The 13,824-nt window shown below is 63.6% G+C and overlaps 2 protein-coding genes across 12 annotated transcripts in view; one reads left to right on the forward strand and one right to left on the reverse strand.

Annotated features, from left to right (window-relative positions):
- ASPSCR1 (ASPSCR1 tether for SLC2A4, UBX domain containing) overlaps positions 1 to 8,537 on the forward strand; it is a 29,942-nt gene extending 21,405 nt beyond the window's left edge. For 5 of the 10 annotated variants that reach the window (XM_082374211.1, XM_082374219.1, XM_082374220.1 and 2 more), the window contains 10 exons: positions 2,415 to 2,554; positions 2,792 to 2,873; positions 3,223 to 3,289; positions 3,725 to 3,787; positions 4,341 to 4,393; positions 5,447 to 5,571; positions 7,754 to 7,805; positions 8,040 to 8,109; positions 8,185 to 8,314; positions 8,445 to 8,537. In XM_082374211.1, the coding sequence (XP_082230337.1) occupies positions 2,415 to 2,554; positions 2,792 to 2,873; positions 3,223 to 3,289; positions 3,725 to 3,787; positions 4,341 to 4,393; positions 5,447 to 5,571; positions 7,754 to 7,805; positions 8,040 to 8,109; positions 8,185 to 8,314; positions 8,445 to 8,523 (861 nt within the window). In that variant the 3' untranslated portion in view covers positions 8,524 to 8,537. Of the gene's footprint in view, positions 1 to 2,414; positions 2,555 to 2,791; positions 2,874 to 3,222; positions 3,290 to 3,724; positions 3,788 to 4,340; positions 4,394 to 5,446; positions 5,572 to 7,753; positions 7,806 to 8,039; positions 8,110 to 8,184; positions 8,361 to 8,444 lie in introns of all 10 variants that reach the window. The other 5 variants (XM_082374217.1, XM_082374212.1, XM_082374214.1 and 2 more) reach the window with 4 other exon arrangements.
- A 1,171-nt stretch (positions 8,538 to 9,708) lies between these two features.
- CENPX (centromere protein X) lies at positions 9,709 to 13,815 on the reverse strand. Of its 2 annotated transcripts, none has more exons than XR_014238825.1 (5): positions 13,639 to 13,815; positions 10,959 to 11,010; positions 10,689 to 10,742; positions 10,324 to 10,562; positions 9,709 to 10,224 (listed from the first exon to the last, which is right to left on the reverse strand). XR_014238825.1 is itself a non-coding variant. In XM_082374314.1 (5 exons), the coding sequence occupies exons 1-5, from the start codon at positions 13,666 to 13,668 to the stop codon at positions 10,210 to 10,212; spliced, it is 240 nt and encodes a 79-aa protein (XP_082230440.1). In that variant the 5' UTR covers positions 13,669 to 13,766; the 3' UTR covers positions 9,709 to 10,209. The 2 variants fall into 2 exon arrangements, 1 of the variants encoding a protein (XP_082230440.1); XM_082374314.1 differs by having other exon boundaries at positions 10,324 to 10,412; positions 13,639 to 13,766.
- Positions 13,816 to 13,824: the final 9 nt, after the last annotated feature.

A 13,824-nucleotide genomic window follows, 5' to 3' on the forward strand; every position in this document is an offset into this window, starting at 1 on the left:
GGTCTCTCTCCTCTTTGCAGTGGAAATACCTGCTGGGCAGGCTACGTGGAGGTGTTTGAAGCCCCCTGGCTTCTCCCTCGGTCATTTGGTAGGACAGGGTGGTCCATCCTACCAGCCCAGCCATGGACATCCACTGTTCTCATGGGACAGGGACCGCCTGGGGTCCGGTCGTGGCGGCAGCTCTGGGACTTGGGTGGTCTGGCCCCTGGGCTCTGATGGGCAGCAGAGGCTGCTCGGAACCCTGGCTCCTCTGCCCAGGAGCAGGGAGGCCCCCAAGACGCAGGGCGGTGCAGGAGAATGAGAGAGTGTGATCTCGAGGTGGCTCTCTTCCAGTGCTCTGGTTCCCGTGTGGGACCCCGGCTCCTGGCTGCTCTTGGACAAACGGGCTTCTGAAGCAGAGCTGAGGCATAGGAGGAGGGGTGTGAATCGAGGGTAGATCCAACGCGGAGAGAGATTTTTGTCTGCTCACTTTCTGACTGAAAGTCAGTGGCCCCTGAGCAGCATGAAGCCAGCAGCTGGTGTCACCTGCGTCCCTGTTCTGGAAGTTGTGGGAGGGTTGTGGGAAGTGCTAGCAGTCTGCAGTCCTCCAGGTTACCCCTGGGCTGTGCACTGGAAGTACCCAGGAGGACAGGGAGGCCGGAGTGGCCCCGGGCACTCAGGGTCGGGCTTCCCCAGCCGTGCCCCCCGGGGATCAGGGGGCCTGTCTGATAGTCGGGCTCAGCTCCAGGTCATGGATCACAAGTCACCCAATTGCTGGATTCTCGGGGTGACTCGTGTGCCCAGATCTGGGTCCTCGGAGGGCGGGACCGGGACAGGGAGGTCCCAGAGCTTGCTCGTTGGCTTGTGGGCTTTGTGCTCGAGCGCCAGGGGGCCTGGCACTCATGGACACAGCAGTGCCCAGCTCAGGCGCATCCACATCTGCCCTCGCCCTCCCCCAGGAGCCCAGGCGAGTGCTCGGCCCTTCTGGAATGCAGGCGCCGTGGCTATGGGGGGCAGCCTGGCGCCTGGCATCTTGTTATAAAAAGCTCTGGCGTGGACTGCCTGTGGGCTGCAGGAGGGTTGTGGCTTTGAGGGGGCAGCCCCCCAGGGGCCTCGGTCAGCCACCTATGGACCCCACTGCCCGGGCCTCAGCCAGCCCCTCCTGTCCACCCTGCCACAGTGCCTTGAGATCAGTGGGGCTTCCTGGCGAGAACCCACCTCCCTTCATTACAAGGAGTGACGCAGCTGTGCACTCAGGAGTGGCAGAGACCTGCTGGCCTGGGCAGTCAAGGCCTCGGGTGTGGCTGGGGGAGCAGCCCTGGGACACCTGGCAGGTGCACTGGGCAGCTTCAGCCCTCGACCAGCCCCAGGTTGGTGAGTCTGACCTCTAGAGTGGGTGGGGCTGTGGTCAGGCCGGAGCGCAGGAAGGGTTGATCGGAGAAGCCTGCTGAGCCCGGCTCTGAGTGTTGAAGGCAGGAGGTGGGATTTCGGTGCCAGGCTGGGGCGGGGAGGAGGGGGCAGGCGGGAGCAGAAGGCAGAGAAGTGACCTCACCCCAGACGGCTTGTGGATGTTCTGTGCGAGGGAGGGCAGGACCTGGCGTGGGCCCTGCCGGCCCAGCTGGACACCTCTGTCAGGCCCGGCTCCATGGGCGGCCTCAGCGCCGCGAAGGTGTCTCCCCACATAGTCACTTGGGCTACACTCGCTACAATTACTCACCAGGAGGCACTGCGAGCAGAGCAGGCCCTGCCTTGTAATTTCCGTCTCCATTGCTGCCAATTAGGAGAGATGCTGCTGTCCCTTCCTGTGTCCCCATGGTGGGCAGAGGGTGGGGCCGGCTGCTCCCCCAGAGAGGGGAGGAGGGGGTCAGCCTGGCCATGGAGCCAGCAGCTGGCAGGTTTTTGCCAAATCGCTAATTTGGGGGCTGTCGCTTCTCCTGCCCCTCCCGTGGAACCGCTGACATGGCCGTGACCAGGGCACTGCTCCCCAAGTTTGTTCCCCACTTGGGAGACCCTGATAACACGTAGCTCCCTGAGGCTCGTGGGGAGCCCCCACGGAGACAGGAAGTGAACAGAGATGCTGCTGCTCACCCACTGCCCAAGTACCGCCACCCCCCCACCCCCCACCCCCCACCCAGCAGTCAGGGTGCCAGCTGACCCGGCTGAGCCAAGACCCCAGGGCCATGTGCCCTGTTGGTGAGTGAGGGTCTCAGCGTCAGTGTTGCTAAGCAGGCAGGCATGGAGGGAGGGGCCTCCAGTCCTGGACAGGCTCAGCTGTCCCATGCCCCATCCTGGAGGCCCGGCCCTGGCCATGGGCTGACAGGCGGGGCCGGCAGCACATGGCTCAGCCGGGGTCTGCACGGCCACCCCAGCCCCCTGGGGTCGGGAGCCTGGGCCCTTCCTGGGACCTGCATCAGCCGAGCCCTCTGCCTGCCCAGCCAGTGGACCGAGACCCCGTGGTGTGCCACCCTGACCTGGAGGTGCTGCTCCAGGCCTGGCCCGCGGAGCTGCCTGACGAGTTCTTCGAAGTGACCGTGGATGACGTCAGAAGACGCTTGGCCCAGCTCAAGAGTGAACGGTGGGTGTGCACCTGGCCCCTTCAGAGACACCCGTGCCCTCGGCAGCACCTCGGAGGGTGAGGGGGCCCAGGCAGGGGGCTCCTAGTCCTGTCTGGCCCTCTGTTGGGGAGCAGCTCACGAAGTCCAAGGGGACGAGGGAGAAACCCAGAGTCCAGCTGGTGTGGGGCCTCTGCTCTGGTTGGGGAGACCTGGGACCTTCACCACTGCCACCCCCCACCCCACCCCCCCTGCCCCAGGAAGCGCCTGGAAGAAGCCCCCTTGGTGACCAAGGCCTTCAGAGATGCTCAGATGAAGGAGAAGCTGCAGCGCTACCCTAAGGTACCCTGGGGCGGGAGGTGGTCTGCACATGGCTCTGCAATGGGGCCTCCCACAAGCCACTGGCCGTGGTCTCGTGTACTTCAGCCCAGGCCTACACGGCCGCGGTTCGTTAATGAGCCAGGCAGCCCCGTTCTAAGATGAAAAACATCAGTGTGTTTTCACAAGTGCACGTGGGTACTTGACTGGTCCTTGTGTCCAGCCCACGGGGCCAGGAGCATCAGGGGGCAGCCAAGGTGAGGGGGTGCTGGCCCGGCGTGGCCGGGGGACCTAGCCATCGTGGGCCCAGGGGTGCGGATGCCTGGATTGGACTCTAGCTGTCCTGTTGACAAGCTGGCTTGTCCTGGCCTAGGTGGTCTTGAGGGTCCTGTTTCCTGACCGCTACATCCTGCAGGGCTTCTTCCGCCCCAGCGAGACCGGTGAGCAGCCCCGTCTGGGAGGGCCGGGGGCCCTATGAGCTCCTCCAGGCTCCCTCCCTCTGGGCCGTGGGGCAGGCAGCGGGTGCAGGGCTTGGGGCCAGCTCACATTGGAGGCTCGCAGACCAGCTGGGCAGTACCCGTGGGACTGGCTGGCCCCATGCACCCATCTGTTCTGGGCGTGGGTGGGACAGAGGGGCACCCAGAGAAAGGTAGACCCAGGGCTCCCCCACACCCAGTAGTGGGGTCTTTGGCCTGGGGCTGCAGCTCACCTGGAAGGAAGGCAGCAATGCCACCAGTTCTGAGTGGGGTTCTTGGTGACCTTGGGGAACGGGTCTGCACACAGGTTGGACCTGGCTCGTCCCATTGCAGAGGGGGCCCGGCCCTGGAGTGGGTCTGAGTGTGGGATCCCTGCTCACCCCACCCTTCCTCCTGCAGTGGGGGATTTGCAGGACTTCGTGAGGAGCCACCTGGGCAACCCCAAGCTGCCGTTCTACCTGTGTAAGTGCTTTTCTGGGACCTCCTGCTCAGCAGCCCTGGCACCTCCCAGTTGGGGCTTGAAGCAGCTTTTCCCACAGAAACAGCATCATGGGGCAGGCGGGTCCTGTGCTGGTGTCCGAGCATGAGTCCAGGGCTGGGCAAGTTGGGGAGGGAGGTTGACCCTGCTCAGCATCCCTGTGCCCTTTGCTTCCCACCTGGCCAGGAGCTGTAGGGGCTGGGGGCACAGGGGCGAGCTGCTGGCCTCCTTTGGAAGGCGTCTGGGTAGTGAAGGGTCAGGCCGCAGGGCTGCACAGGGAACTGTGTGTCCCCTTGCAGGTGAGTCTGCCCGAGGCCCTCTCCCCAGCTTCTTGCTGGGTTTTTGCAGCAGTAGAGTGATGGACCAGGGGGATGTGAGCTGAGGGGTGCTTCAGAAATCCCTCAGCGGAGGCCTATGGCCCAGGCCTCCTGGTCACTCTCAGGCCTGTCCTGGGGTGGGGGGTGCATGGGCAAGGGATGGGGGGGTGATGGCGGGGGGGCGAGGCGTTTCCTGGTGCAGACAACCATCTTTCCGCAGTCATCGCTCCTCCAAAAACCATCCTGGACGACCACACGCTGACCCTCTTTCAGGTACTGCCTGCCTGCCTGCCTGCCTGGCTGGCGGGTGCTGCTAGGGCTGGCCCGGGAGGGGCACCTGCCCAGGAGGGAGCGTGAGGCCATAGTCGGGAGTATGATAAGGCCTTTTAGAGGGGTGGACTCGGAGGGAGCAGAGTGCCTCTGAAGTCAGTTTTGGGGCTTTGCAGCCTCCTCTGCCTCCTGCCCGAGTGGGGATGGGCCTGCCCGGCTGGCTGCCACCGTCCTGAGCCAGGACTTCCCCTGGGTCTGGGTGAGAAGGGACTGGCAGGTGGGGCTGCTTAGGGGAACCCCTTAAGGGCCAAGGGTCAGAGGCCTCGGCTGCAGGTGGCTGGCTGCCCAGACTGGAGGGGCTGCTGCCTTGCCCCTGCCTTGCCCCTGGACCCTGTGGCCTCCTCTGGGAATGCCGTGGTGGGCCCTCCCTGCTAGCTGGAGGCCCCTAGAGCTCCCAGGGTGAGGAGCGTTGATCCGGTGCCCTGCTGGGCCTCAGTCCAGAGCAAGAAGGAATGTCCTGTCCCTTCACCCCAGGAGAGCAGCCTGAGGCCTCCCCAGCCCTCTAGCCTAATGGTTTCCTCTTAAAGTGTCTTCAGATATTTTAATTAGTAACAGAGGCTGGCCTTTGTTAAGTGGCCAGCAGGCCCTGCAGAGGTCTGAGTTGGGGCAAGGGGGTCTGCTTGCTGCTCAGGGCTGCCACCGTCATGGGGGGATGGGGCCAGACCAACAGAGAGCCTGGAAGCCCACCAAGGAAAGGAGTCAAGGTTGGTGGGAGCAGGGTGCGTCCCCCGCCCCCCCTCCCCCTTCTCAGCCCCCTTCTGCAGCCCCCCGGGAGCCCCAGAGGCACTGGGCCTCCTTCCTCTATCCCCACCCGCCCTCCCTCCCTCCCCACTCTCCCTCGCTGGCCAGCCTGTTGATAAACATTGAATTTGGAAGATGCTTTGGGATGGAGAGGGGCCAGCGTCCAGGCACCCCCCTCCAATTAGGAACCCTGGGGTGCTGCCTGTCCTGCCCACGTGGCCTGATTCCTGGTGACACTGCCCCCGCTACCAGCAGCCGTCTCCTTTCATCCGTCAGCTCGCCCTGGAGCCGTGGGGCCTCTGCTCGGAGTGGCGTCCCTGCCCGCCCGCGATCAGAGAGCTGGCAGGGCTCAGGGAAGGAAGCCTTCCTCCCTCCTGCGGGTGAGCAGGCGCGGGTGCGGAAGCTGCTGGCTTTCATGTCCCTGGCAGGGCCGCGTTCTGGCTGCCGGCTGCCCTGGAGGCTGCCCAGGGGCCGGTCCTGCGCCCCAGAAAGTGACAGCTCAGGGTGGGTGTGGGGGATGGCAGCCCAGTGCCCTTTTTGGCCACTGGATCAGGAGAGTGACTATTTGTTGGGAGAGGCCAAGGATGGGAGGAGGCAGAGGACCCAGTCCGTGGACACAGAGGTCCCCAACACCCCACGTCATACCTGCTTCCTGGGACTGAGCCCCCTTAGTGCTGGTGCTGCCCCAAGCCTCAGGGACCTCACTTGGCTCCCATCTCAGCCAAGCCCCCACCACTGCCTCACCCAGAGCCCCTCCATCCCCCTTAGTGATGCCCTTAGTGGGCCCTGAAGACCACCACAATCCACGTAGACCTCGTCAGCCTGAGCAGAGGGGTACACCCTCCCTCGTGGCGGTCATGGTGGTCTTCTGTGCTGTCCACTCACCCCTTTTCCAGTGGGATTCCCTGAGACACAAGCTGGCAGGTAGGGGGCTTCCAGCAGGTGCTGAGGAAAGGCAGGGAAGCCAGGTTCAAGAGGAGCTGTTTCGAGGGGCCCAAATGGGTCCTTCAAGGCTTCAAGCTCTGCAGACCCCAGACGGCCCAGCTGGGTGGGTGGCCCCAGTGCCTGGCGGGTTGGCCGGGTCAGGGTCTGGCTTCACTTGGCTACCCTAGAAAGGTTGAGGCACTGTCCTACCTGTGTTTCTCCCCCCACCCCCCCAGCTTCCGGTGCCTCCAGGGCACTGGGGCTGCCCTCGTGCACCCTGCTGCAGCCCATCTCTCCGCACCAGGCTATGATCCCAGGCATCACAGTGGGGTTTCAGAGCGTTCACGGCCCTTCTCTGTCCCTCGGCTTCAACTGCAATCTCAGCGTTCCTAGGCCTGGCCTTTGAAGCTTCCTCTTATTAATACTCCCCACCCAGATCCCAAGAGCTCAGAGCTGGGCAGAGAGGATGCGCTCAGCTGGCAGCAGCGGCCCTTCCGCCAGGGCTAAGGACACAGAGCCTTGGGCGGTGGCCTCCCTGCTGCCTTAGGCCAGCTTTGGGGCTTACAGCCATGGTTCTCCTCGGGTGCAGAGGCGGGTATAGAGGCAGGTTATGACACTGGAGGGCTTCGGTATCCTCTGCAACAACCCTGACTCTGCACCACAGTCCAGCCCCCTGCCTGGGAGGCCTCCGGGGGCGTTTCGGGGGCCACGTGATGTGTCCTTGTCCCACACCTGTGCAGGTGGAGCCAGTCCTGAGCAGAAATCTTGCACCACCACCTCCAGGACAGGCCTCAAGGAGGGGTGTGGGGACCCCAGTGCAACACCCACCCTGCAGGACAGGCTTGACGCTGGCTGGCACTGGCTTTTCCTTATCAAGCAAGTCAGGGAACCCACCTGTGGGCTTTTCGGTCAAGGCAGTAGGCCTGGAGGCACCTCTCAGCCTGGGATTCCCAAAGCAACTTGGCTCCGAGACCCACCCCCCTTCCCCATGTGCCGGGGCCCACTGAGGGTCCCTCCCATGGCGCTCCTGTCTCCCATCCAGCTGCTCCCAGTGGATCTGGGCTCATATGTCAGTCCCTATGGAGTGCCCCCCACTCCCGCACTCTGGGCAGCACAGGTGAGGGAGGGGAGTGGGGGGCATGGTGGGCTGTGCCCCGTGCCCCCACCCGTGTAGTTCTGTGTGGTGCAGTTCTGTGTGCGTCTGCATCTCCTCTGACCTCTTGACCTCCTGCAGTCTCTGCTGAGGGCGGGGACTTCCAAGCTTAGTTCCCACCTTCAGAATGTCAACTGTTCACCCTGGGAACTGGGCAGGAAGGGGAGGTAGTTAAAAATGCCAGAGCACACACACCACGAGAACTTCCTGTTTAGCTGGTGCTTGGGGTTGGCCCTAGGATTCTATGGTCTGATGCCCTGGCCTGGCTTGCACTGGGGTTGGTGCCAGAGGAGGAATAGGTAAAGCTGGGCAGCGGACTGTGCGGTGGGAGGGGCCTGGTAGGGCCGTAGCCCTCCTCAGCGGAGCCCTGGGCCTGATGGGTGCAGCACCCATGAGGCCAGCACGGAAGTGCAGTGCAGCCCTCCTCTCTGCCATCCTCCACGGTGCCCACTTGGTCCCTGAGCTCTCCTCTGCCCTCCCTGCAGGCAAACCTCTTCCCTGCTGCCCTTGTGCACTTTGGACCTGAGGAGCCAACAGGTGGGTGGGGCCCCCCTCTGCCCACTGCTGACCAGCCCTGGGCCCTGCATCCCAGCTCATCAGATGCCCCAGAGCAGGGGACTTCAGGTCTGGGAGGGAGACCTGTGGCCCCGATACCCCCATACCCTTCTCCTAGGGGCTTCAGGCTGGGCCACGCCCCCTCCCAGAGCAGAGAAGCAGTAGGCAGGGGCACCCCCTTCTCTGTGGCCTGAGGGTAGGCTGGGCCTCCTGCAGGCATCTACCTGGAGCCCACGCTGCTGGAACACACCGTTTCCCCGTCTGCAGCTGACGTGCTGGTGGCCAGGTGAGTTTCCACAGAGGGTGGGGAGAGCCTGCTGCCGCAGTGCCCACCATCTGGCACCTCGGCCTTCGTTCTCAGGTCCATGTCCAGGGCCGCTGGAACCCCACCCCCGCCGCCAGCCCCTGACCCTGCGCCCGTTGAGTTGGAGCCAACTGCTGAGGAAGGGGCAGTGGGCCCCCCTGAACCCAGCCCTGGGACGGCCCAGCCGGTGAGGAGGGATCTGGGCAAGGTGCCCAAGTGGCTGAAGCTGCCAGGTACTTTGGGGGGTGGCCGGGCGGGGAGGGGCTGCTGGGCAGGAGCCCAGGGCCCAGAGGTCATCCCGTGTGTTTGCGCTGCAGCCAGCAAGAGGTGAGAGCCGCCAGCCCAGAGGTGCCACTCTGCCACCACAGGACCCCTGCCCACCCTGAGCGGGAATAAACACGTGAACCTCTCTTGAGACCCTCCTGTCGTCCTTTCCAGGGCAGGGGCCCTCGGTCCTCTGACCCGCTGCCGCCCCTGCACCAAGCTCCCAGTAACAGGCCTCCAGCCTGGCTGGACGGTGATGTGGGCCTGGGAGGCTGCTTGCTGGGGCTTGTTCTCGTTAACGAGGGCACAGGTGTCTTCCCTGAACTGCCTGCCCCTTGGTTTTTACTTCACTGACGTTGTTAATGACTCCTTCTCTAGGGAGGACACGAGTTCGGGGAGAAGGACCTCCAGGCATCGCTTGCCTGGCTGCATCTCAGGCTGGGCCCCCAGCCCTTGGCAGGAGAGGGGCGGACGCAGCCCCCACCCTGCGGTGGGACCGGGCAGGGCTGGCCTGGGGTTTCCCGGTGCCCCGCCCGCCCCACCATCTGAGCGCACTTCAAAGTGGCTGTGGGGCACGGGCTCTGGCACTTGTCGCCAGCCTCTCCCCTCAGGTCTAATGACTTCCACATGCGCCCAGAGCTTTGAAGCCCTGAGACTCCCTGCAGGAGGGGGGAGAGGGAAGTGGGGGGCAGAGGCGGGGAACGGGTGCAAGAAGGGGCCAGCGGGGCTAAACTGGGGAGGGAGGGCTGGCCCCCCACCCATGCCATCCTTGGGCGTGGGGGCGGGGTTCCTGGGTGCCCGTGGCAGCAGGGGCAGACGTCCCTACCCAGCGGACTAGGTCCTCCAGCACTGTGAGAGTCCTGACCCCATGGTCACTGGGCCCAGGGCCCTCTGGGTGTTTCTGTCCTGGGCTGATGAGTCCCAGCAGCTTTCAGAACTGATGGGAGGTGGGTGCTGTGTTGGGGGGGAGGGTGGCTGGGCCCCAGAGGGCAGCCAGACTTCCCAACTGGGCTTCTCGCAGTTCCCAAGCAGCTCTGAGCTCCCTGGCCCTGGCCCTGGGACCGGTGGTCCTTTCCACTGGCGTGACTCCCCCCGCCCCACCAGCACCCCTGCTGGCCGGTGGCACACCACACTCACAGCAGCCCTGTGGCAGAGGCACCGTCCCAGGCGAGCAGCCACACGTGCGAGGGCTCCGATTTCACAGCCTCTTGAGCCTGGCCCACAGCAGGGCACTCACACATGCTGTTTGTTATTCTGTCCTCTCCCAGCTTTGAAGCAACTTGACTTTGGGTGATTAATGGCAACAGGAGGCTGTGCCTGGGGAGGTGGCTCTGATTTACTGACATTGCTTTGTGAGAACAAATATATAGCTCAGGCAAGCATCTTTTGAGGGGAATATCAGATGGCTAGAAGGTGACACACAAGCTTTGATGTCGGTGGCAGAACCACACCGTTCTGCTTGTTTGTGGAGGACACACGGGCTACCTGCTCAGGCGGGCGGGTCTCCTGCACCTGCTTCCCAATGACCAAGTGCTTCTCCCACACCGGTGGGTGCTCGGCTGTCCTGAGGGCGGGGGGCATGAGGGGAGGGCACCAACCCGGGTGCCAGGACCCTCATCCTGTCAGCGACCCCTCTATCTGCTGCATCCTGGCCATTAGCAGCAGGCAGCGGGGACGACAGGGACAAGAGAGCGGTGGTTTGCTGGCACCTGGCCAGTCCTGGGAGCTGGAGGAGAACCTTGGGGATCAGCAGCTCCTGTCCTGTCTGAAGCCAGAGGCCGTGACTTGGACCAGTGGCCACAGTGAGGGTGGAAACCGCTAGAAGTCCAGAAGCTGTGGGGGAGAGGAGCACTCAGAGCCTCGTGGGTGTAGCCCCCCCCGCCCCCCACCCCCGTCTCCTGGGCCAGGCCCTGTTCCTGGAGGCCCACCTACCAGCTGAGGCAGCACCTTCTCCAGCTGCTCCACATCCACTTGGGCCAGGTCCTCTGCCTGGGCCTGCCGGATGCTGCGGATGGCCGCTTCTGCCGTGATGCAGGAGGGAAGTGAGGCAGAGAAGGCTTGGGGGGCCTCAGCCCTGGCTGCTGGCCCACCCTTGTGTCAGCCGACAGCTCAGAAGGCTGAGGTTGGGGCCTCTGAAACATGGAGCTTTTCAGGGACAGAGAGCTTAGGTGCTTGTGGAAAAACAGGAAAAATGTGTCTTGGTTACCCCACTGAAAAATAAAATGCAAAGGGATTGTGAATGGTCTGGACGGGCCTGGGTGGGATACTAAAGAACACCGCTGGGTCCCTCTGCTCACCCACAACGAAGATCTTGAGTAGCTCGGCCGTGAGCTGCAGCGCATCCCCGCTGACTGCAAGGTGAAGGGAGAAGGTTACAGACACACACCCTCTCCCTGCCGCCCCACTCTGCCCTCACTGCTTCTGCCCTCACTCACACTCGCGCCGGTGACCTCAGCCCTCCGTCTGGCCCAGTCCTCCCTGAGGCCCTGGCCCCTGCAGAGGTGCAGTGCAGGGTCCCAGGTGCCCAGCAGGCCCCGGCCACCACCCCCCGCCCCCCGTTCACACACCTTTGGTCTTGTCGTCTTTAAAATGCAAGTGCAGCAGCTTGCTCACCAGCTCCTGAGGGACGGAGGGGGCGTCAGTGAGCCACCGCCCCTGCCCCTCTGCTGCAGACCCCTTAGGCATTTAGTTCTGGATGTGATGCGGTTGTAATTGCTGGCTGGAAATGCTGTCTGTGGGGCTCTCCCAGGGTGGGGGATTAGGCAGTGGGGAGAAACCTCCCTGTGAGTGCCTCCAGAGGGCCAGAAATTAGACGCAAGTGGCAGACTGGTGGGAGCAGCCCAGGTGCCTGCCTGCCGCGCTCTGGGGCTCCCGTCCTCATGGAACGCAGAGCAGTCCTGTGCTCCTGCCCCCAGGGACGAGGTGCCCTCCCCACACTGGGCCCCTTTACAGGCCTGTCCACACCACCAACACTGCCCGGCTTTGCCAGACCCTGCTCTGGGCACTGGGTCAGCTCCATTCCAGGTCCCTCCCTGGAGCCTACGACACGACACGTGGAAAGGGATCTTCCTGTAATGGGGAAGGGCATTGTGGGAACCGCAGAGCTGGGCAGGGGCCAGGCTCCTCGGTCAATGGGCAGTCAAGGTAAGGGACAGAGCCCAGACTATCTGCAGGACTTCCTGACCAATGAGGATGGGACAAGGGCGGGTCCAGGCCAAGACTCCTCAAGGGAGAGGCTTGAGCCCCAAAGTATGGCACCACTAAGCGGAGATAGATTCTGGGGATCAGCAAGTCAGGAGCTCAGCTTGGAACATGTTGCATGAGGGACACACATGAGGTGCCCAAGCAGAGCAGCCAGTGGGTGGCTGGAACTCAGAGACGGTTGAAGCTGGCGATGATCTGGGAGGTGGTAGCACGTGGGTGGACCAAGGGAGGTTGCTGAGGGCAGGGACCAGCCGGAAGAGGCTGCAAATGAGGAGCCAGCAGAGCGCCAGGGGAGGCAGGAGGACAGCAGCAGTGGGTGCCCAGGAGCCCAGAAACTGGGTGTCATGCAGGGAAGGTGAGCTGGGGACCCACCAGGCCTCCAGCCTTAGCCACGGAGATGGCACTGCCTCGCCCAGTGCAGCTCAGCAAAGCTGAAGAGCAGAGTGGAGGAAGCGGACCCTGCCGGAGCCCTGGCTCAAGAGGGTAAGAGCTCGCCACCAGTCACTTGGGGCAGCACCAAAGAAGCAGCCTCATCCTCCCAGCAGTGACCACGTGAGCTTGGCGCCACCTGCTGGCCCATCTTGCTGTGTACCTGAAAGGTACCAGGAAAGGCACAGAAGGCTCTACTGCTCTGCCAGCTCCCAGACCCTGGGGAAGAGCTAAATCAGCCAGGCTGCTGCTGGGGGGCAGCTGCATGGGGTTGCCGTGATAACTAGTCAGCACTAGCTGGGAGCGGAGGTTCCCTAAACTTGCAGAGGGTAGGATGGGACCTGGGATGTGGTCAGCCTTTGCCCCACTGTGTGGAGGCACCACGACCACGACCCCTCCCTCTCTCCCTCCCCAGGGGCAGCCCTGCTCATGGGTAATGACCATAACCCCAGCTCTGGCCAGAGCCCTCTGAGGGCGAGGACTCCAGAGCTGCCCAGGACCGCATGAAGGAGGCCCAGCCCAGTGCTCCCCTCTGCAGCTATTACAGTGCTCCCCTCTGCAGCTATTACAGCTATTACAACCCCCTGCCTCGGTTGTTTTCCCTTTGACACCATTTACCCCTTGTAGGCCAGGGCAGAGTGACGATTCTGGGTGATAGAGAGAACACCCACGGGGGACTGGCTGGACAAGTACTCATGAGGGGCTGAGACTCTCCCTCCTGCCCACAAAGGCCTGATATCAAGGGCTCAATGTCACCTAACCTTAAGGCAGAGCAACAATGCGAGACTCAGACCACTTACAGCCTGCGGGGTGTGGGAGGCAGCAGACCTCACTACCCACCCACCCACCCAGAGCCCCATTCGCCAGGTGCAGAGCAAAGGGGCTGACTCCGGAGGCGGATGGCCTGGGTTTGACCCTAGTTCTGCCTGTTTCCCACTGGCAAGTGGGGGTAGTACCAGTACCCATCTCCTATGGTGTTGAGCATTACACGGGCTAATCCATTTCAAGTGCATGTAACAGTGCCTGACTTCTGGGTGTGCTGCTAAGAAAAGCACTTGTAGAGCCACGTACACACCAGGCAACGGAGCCAGCCTGGATCAAGTGAGACGCAAAGCACAGGGCTGGCTTGATAGGGAACAGGCCAAAAGGAAGCTTTAGAATACGCAGGCGCCGAGACTACCCGCGAGCTGGGCCGCACTGTGCTCTACGCTAAACTCCTTAGAGTGAGTCCTGCAGATTCCGGAGCCGCGAGGCGGGAGCCCAGGCTCCTCTCTGAGCCTCCCTTCATTTGTGCTGGCACTTACCCCTGCCCGATTTCTGCAGACCCTCTCCCTCTTGCCGCAGACCAGGCTGCCTACCCAACCTTCCGCTACCCGGCCGCGGGATTCCATCCATGGAGAACGAAAGGTGTGCGGGACGAGGGTCATTGCCGGATTCTGGGAATGCGCTCACCCTATAAGCCACCCGACGGCAGCGCGGGGGCTGGCTCAGGATCCGCACGTGGGTCACTCAGGGTACCGGGCCGCAGCGTCCCCGCCGGCCCCGCGCGCGCCCCCCGCCCCGGCGGCCTCGCCCCGCGCCCCCAGCCCGCCCCGCCAGCAGGCCCTCTCTCACCTTCCGGAAGCCGGCGCCGATTTCCTCCATGACCGCCACCAAGGTGCGCGCCCTCCGGAACCCCGCCCCCGCGTCCCCAGCCAATGAACCCTGAGCGCGCCCTCCGGAGACCCTCCCTCGCGACTCCAGCCAATCGACAAAGAGCGCGCCTTCTGGAGCCCCGCCCCCGCGCCTCCAGCCAATGGA

The sequence above is a fragment of the Balaenoptera borealis genome (genome assembly GCF_965194805.1).
Source record: "Balaenoptera borealis genome assembly, chromosome: 20".
Classification (NCBI taxonomy): Eukaryota; Metazoa; Chordata; class Mammalia; order Artiodactyla; family Balaenopteridae; genus Balaenoptera; species Balaenoptera borealis.

What these genes read in the sequence shown, in the direction of transcription:
- CENPX (XM_082374314.1), bottom strand. Translation starts at nt 13,668, where the DNA reads ATGGAGGAAATCGGCGCCGGCTTCCGGAAG. An exon ending in TCGGCGCCGGCTTCCGGAAG is followed by an intron (nt 11,011 to 13,638) that starts GTGAGAGAGGGC and finishes TCCGTCCCTCAG; the next exon opens with GAGCTGGTGAGCAAGCTGCT. An exon ending in TAAAGACGACAAGACCAAAG is followed by an intron (nt 10,743 to 10,958) that starts GTGTGTGAACGG and finishes TTCACCTTGCAG; the next exon opens with TCAGCGGGGATGCGCTGCAG.